Consider the following 6,000-nt stretch of genomic DNA (forward strand, 5'->3'; position numbering starts at 1 on the left):
ATTACTGGTAAAGAATGCAAAAACTGAAGGATGTTTTTGAAGAGAGCAAAAACAAGTAACAGAAGTCTGAAAAGACAAAGAGAAACACTTGACAGGCAATTTGTTTTGACAGTGATTGATTCTTCTAAATACCTTTTTGTTGAACAGCCACCAACACTACACCTCAACCACTTTTGCTGCTTGACTTGCTTTTAAAGGGAAGAAAAATAAACATTCTGAAGAGCCAAACACACAGCTCCATTGAGTAGAAATTAAAACAAGCAAATACACACCAGTAACCTAGAGGTAGGATTGTCATGAGTAACAGGCTGCAGTTGTCTATAAAAAAAAAAAAAAAAAACAAAAAAACAAAAAGCGTAACAATGATCAGGAAATTTGAGTCTGAAGGCTAAAAGAAATGCAGTTATGCATACAAATATGCTATGTGGAAACGGAGAGTAAAGGCACCTAAACTGATCTAATTTTGTCCTTTCTAATGCCATAAAGAAATACATACACCTCCACTGCTCCAGGAAAGGTCAGCTCAGAAGTAATCGATCTGGGTTCCAATAGCTTAGGGAAAAAGCAGCAGTGAAGCTTATCTGGGGTACATTGGTGCTAGATTGCTAGTAAATTAAAGACAGCCATCCAGTATAAAAAAGGATGAATCCAACCCTCATAAGAACTATTGCAGCAACAAGATAAATCTGAAATAACCCCTGCTACTGAATGTAAAAACATGGAAAAGACTCAACCCTTCAACATTATCAAACTTGCCATATCCCATCAACTCAACTTAGCAGTCTGACAGCTCCAAAAACCTCAATTTGTGCCACCAAAAACATCCACAGATGCTACATATGCAGCAACTTAAAGGAATCCTTTTGTCAACTCTTCCTCGAAGAAGCCTTCCAGAAATAATACGAAACCACTTAATAAATTACTTTCATCAAGGATAACTCCAATCAGAAAATCACCACCACCAGAAAACAGACTGGGCTTCAGGCTGATGAAGTCTCTCCGTGGACCACTGAACTGAGCATTTCAGGAACAGAACCGCTGCACCACTGCACTGCAGAAGAACGAACTTGCAGGGACAGAGCTGCCACTGGGGGAATGGCTCTCACAAAACCAGTCACTCTATTCCTGGTGTCTTCAACCTGCTCTTCGATGGGAACACACAAAAAACATTCCAACCAGGAGCCCGGGAGCAAAAATTCATAACATTGGTGAGGAAGAACCCCCATGAGCTGAATGACAATACTGGTTTTACAGCGTATGATAATTAAACTCCCTCCTTTCCTAGTTTACAAATCATATGCATCTCGCTATCTCCAAGACATCTGCACCTTCCTGCATCCACCCTCCCCCTCAGAATCTCTTCTGCATCACAGGCACCAACTTCTGCTGCTCCCAAACTGGTCATTACACAAATCAAAAGTCTGAGCAACCTGTAGTACATAGTTTTGAAGATCCCTTTTTGTTCTGTGCTGGAAGAAGGGCCTGTGTACCTAAAACCTGTGTATTTTTTTTTTCCTACCCATATCAGTAAGTCCAGTGAAAGATATTAACTCTACCAACAAACCTCCTCTTGCCTAATATAAATTAACAGTACTTAGTATATAAAGAACATCAGAGATTTCTTCTAATAGCTGCTATCATTGAAGAGAAGATACATTTCACTGCTACATCAGTTGTACGGGATACAATGGACTTACACTGATTACGCTGGTACTGGAAAAAAGCTCTGCAATAAGCAAACACAATTTTGAAAGAGACTTTGAATTTCTGAATGCAGATGCCCAGCCACGTAAGCAGCACAAGTGGCATGCTGGACCCCGGTATCTGGGCCACTAGCAGAACCAACACTTTCAGAGCAACAGAAACACTACTACTCTTCTATTTTCCCTTTATCTGCATGGCAGCTATAGACAGATCCATAGGACATAATATCAAGGGACTTCCTGCTAACAGACCTGTGTTGGCTGACACCACCATTTCATCTAAGCAAATATAGGGCTTATAAGCACTGACCTTAGTAAGAGTCAGGTGCAGACACTGCAGCATGAGTTTGTATGTATTCCTATATTCAAAACTTTACAAATGACAGATTCTTTCTTCTGAAGACCATCACTGCAGAAGGGGATTTCTGTCTAAATATTCTTTCATTCAGTGCTTCAGAACTGTGATACTTTGCACTTAGTGAGCACAGCTGAGAGATCATAAACTCTTTTAAACACTAAAACCTTAATAATAAATAGCAGACTAGGAGATTAAGCACTGACTTTCAAACCCAGAATTCTGGACACCACTACAATGAAATAATCTAAATCTTTATTTAATGTAGGTTACATGTTTAATGTAGGTTACATGCCAGCACATTCAATCTACTTAAAACCAGTTTCAGGAAAATATTAGCAGTTTTCTCATCTGAAATTATTTTGAAAAAAGCTTTTCCTACATCACTGTAGCGGCCACACAGTGCATCATGGTAATTCAGCACCACAGGCAACACCCAGTGAACACAGCTCCCTAAGTGCTTTGTCCAACCTGCCAAAATGGCAGAGGCAACAAGAATCAGTATCAGACAGAAGCTGGTACCGTTCCAACACAGTCTTAATCTATCTAGGGAAATACTAGAGCCAGGGTTTTGAACAGCTACCAACAAAATCCCTGAGATAACCAGCAAATGCATGCACTGAGCCTTACTCATGTGCATACTAGCTGCTGTCCACGGCAGTCTAAAACACCATTCACCAGCCACCAAACCTACAAAACCACAGCTTGCTCCCACTGGAGCTGTGCCCTGCACCGTACTGCACTCACTGGAGACATGACAGAAGGCTGCATTTGGAGGTTTCAAATACACCAGAAGAAGCAAGAGATATGAATGACCTCAAGCAAAATGTGGTTTTGTTGGATCACAGTCCTGGAAAAATATATGAATTGGTAAGTTTACTGTCATAGGTGATCTAAATTTCAGCTAAACCATTCTCATTCAAAGTTAAGACTAAGCTTACATTTTGTGACGTCGGGACCTAAAATTCTTTTTTAGAGGCAAGTGATAAGTAGTTCTTTTTCTGAAAGAAAAGCAGCAACTACCCCATTTTATTAATACTGGAGATTAAAACATATATCACAAAAAAAAAAATCTGCAATTGAACTGTGGGCCAACAGACCAAAAAAGTTTTTCTTTCCCAGATTGGTCTCATATCTGATAGTGATGAATTTAGAACCACGTAGCAGATCTCAAATTTTCTACAGAAACTAATGAGAGGGACCATTCATACCTACATGCTGAACAAGATACTTCCTATTTTCAGTGTATTTGTTACCCACTGATTTCCTGTAATTGAAAACTAAGTGTCAGTTTCGTTTTGAGCTACTATTTCACTCCACAGACACAAAGGCAGCTACATCTGGAGAAACAAAATTAGTTATTCATTAGTGCACAGCAGTTCCATACGACAATTACATGAGCTAGGGAAGAATTTGAGGCAACTGAATAATATACCCAGTTAGAGGTAGGCAAGTAAAGAAAAGTAGAATTTTGCCAAAGGATTAATACTCCTAGTTTTGAAAGAGTAATAATGCCTTTCTAATGAGCACAACACACCTGACCTATACCTTTCCTAGAAAACAACAGATTCAGTATCATTCCCTCATGAGACATGCCTCATTACTAAACACTAATTCGCTCGTAACTTGACAGTAAAACATTTATTGGCAGGTCATCTTCTACACAGTCTTGAGAGAACTTGCCTACTGAACTAGGAGGCAAGAGAGCAAGAGGCCATCTCTCTTCTGTTTCAAACTCTTGGGCAAGGAGAAATGTTTTCCCCCTACCTGGAGTCCCCATCTTGATCTTCTGTGGTGTCACCAGAACTATTCACAGCATATCGACTCCTTGGTTTATCTGAAGCAAAGAATAAAGACAACTTTTTTAAGGAACAATCTCCTTAAAGTGCATATGAAGAGAATAGTTGTCTGTACCCTTGTTAAAATTATCTGTAAGGTAGATGTAAAAAAAAGTAATATGAAAATTAGAAAGCCCCCTCCCTTTTAGGTATAAGTACCAGATCTTGTTTTTTCTATTCTCACTCAAAAACATATCAACAACAGGAGAAAGATGTTTACAACTTGAGGGGATAAGGAAAAAGTAAAATATCCGCAAAACCAACATTTCCTTCAAGTGACAGGTAATAGTTTGCAGTTAGAGAGAGAACAGAAAATAAAATTTTGACCAATGCACTTCCTTCATTATTGCTCAGGTTTCAGGACAATAATAATGCTCCAGAAGCCCCTCCTGCTCCCACAGGTATTGAAATCCTTCACCAACAAAAAGCAGGAGGGGGATGGGAAGGAAGCAGCCAGACCAAAAAAAAAAAAAAAAAAAAAAAAAAAAAATTCAGATTTTACCTATAGAAAAGGGTTTAAAGATGATTTTCTCCTGGTAAAAAGTGACTCACAACCTAAACCGTGCTGTCAAACCCCTGGTGACATACAGCAGTTAGCAAGCAGCCCAAGCCAGCCAGCCTCCTCACCCCGCAGCTCCCCCCGGCCACGCTCCGGGACAGGGTGACCCCGACGGCAGCTGTCCTGCCTCCGGCCCCCCGGGCTGCGCGCAGCTCCGAGCGCGGCCCCGGATCGGGAACGTCTGGGGAAGAAGGGGCACAGCCAACACCGGCTCCACAGCGGCCAGCTGGCACCTCCGCGGTCCTGCATGCCTGTTTCCCAGGGGGAATGAAACCTCCTCCTCCACCCCGTTATTCAAAACAAGAGACTAAAATCTTAGTTTCTACCCATTATCAGTGAAAGCTCACTTAGTATCTCCTGAGTCCCCTCTGCCAAATCAGTGCCTTCTCACCCAGCCTCCTCCCTTCACCCGCACCTCTTAAAACCCACGCGGCTCCAGCTGGTCCAGGAGCAGCAACGAGGCACCGGGTCCACATTAACACCTGGCGCTAACGTGATTCAATTAACGTGGGGTGCGTGTGAGGGCTGCCGGGGCACCTGGGGGGGTACGAGGCATGCGAGGAGCGCCAGGCCCCCACGGAGGCGCGGGGGGAAGGTGTGCCGCACCGCCGCAGCGGGGGCGATGTGGGATGCCAGACCCCCACCGGGGGCGTGGCGTGGGGTGTGGGGGGGGTGCCAGGCCCCCACGGGCGGCATCCGCCCCCCCGGAGGCTCCTGCGGGCGCCGGGCCGGGCCGGACCCCGCGGCGTCGCGCACTTACTGGCCTGTGCGGCGGGGTGCTCGGCGCCGCGCTGGAAGGGGAAGCGGAAGAGCAGCTTGTTGCCGCGGCTGCCCGAGCTCACCAGGATAACGCTGATGGGGCTGGTGCTCTCGCCCATGCCGGCGCGGCGCGGCGCGGCACGGCCCGGCCCGCAGGAAGGGCCGCCCGCCCCACGGCGGCTTCCGCTTCCGCCCGCTGCCCGGGCCCGGCTGCGGCTGCCGGCGGGGCGGAGGGGGCGGCCGGGGATGGCGCCTGGGGGCCGCGGGGCCTGGGGGCCGCGGGGCCTGGGGGGCCGCGGGGCCTGGGGGGCCGCGGGGCCTCACAGCCCCATTCCGTCCGCACCTCCCACAGCCCTGTGTCCCGGCACAGCCCAGTGCCCCCAGTTAGCACCAGCACCTTACCCCCCTGTCACCCCGCACTCCCCTCAATCAGCCCAGTGTCCCCACTCCACACCAGCACCCTGTGTCCCAGCACAGCCCAGTGCCCCCAGTTCACATCAGCACCTTACCCCCCGCGCTCCCCTCGATCAGTCCAGTGTCCCCACTTCAGCACCTCACACCCCTACAGCCCTCTGCCCCAGCGCAGTGCCCCCAGTTCGACACCCTGTACCCCAGCACAGCCCAATGTCCCCAGTTCAGACCGCCCGCTCACCCAGTTCTCCCCTCAAGTGTCCCCAGTTCGCACCAGCACCTCACAGCCCTGTGCCCCAGTACAGCCCAGGGCCCCCAGTTCAGACCAACACCTCACCCCCCTCACTCAGCGCTCAATCAGCCCGGTGTCCAATT

At 47.0% G+C, this 6,000-nt stretch overlaps 1 protein-coding gene across 3 annotated transcripts in view; it reads right to left on the bottom strand.

Annotated features, from left to right (window-relative positions):
- Positions 1–5,397, bottom strand: part of NPRL3 (NPR3 like, GATOR1 complex subunit) — a 45,374-nt gene extending 39,977 nt beyond the window's left edge. The window contains exons 1-2 of one of the 3 annotated variants that reach the window (XM_042798311.1): positions 5,298–5,397; positions 3,826–3,895 (exon numbers count right to left, since the gene is read on the bottom strand). Coding sequence is in view for 2 of the 3 variants with exons in the window: in XM_032983560.2 (XP_032839451.2) it covers positions 3,826–3,895; positions 5,216–5,333 (188 nt within the window). In the remaining variant the exon portion in view is untranslated. Of the gene's footprint in view, positions 1–3,825; positions 3,896–4,870; positions 4,975–5,215 lie in introns of those variants that run through there. The other 2 variants (XM_032983560.2, XM_032983558.2) reach the window with 2 other exon arrangements.
- Positions 5,398–6,000: the final 603 nt, after the last annotated feature.

Source organism: Tyto alba, unplaced genomic scaffold (assembly GCF_018691265.1).
Source record: "Tyto alba isolate M040663 unplaced genomic scaffold, T.alba_DEE_v4.0 Super-Scaffold_28, whole genome shotgun sequence".
Lineage (NCBI taxonomy): Eukaryota > Metazoa > Chordata > Aves > Strigiformes > Tytonidae > Tyto > Tyto alba.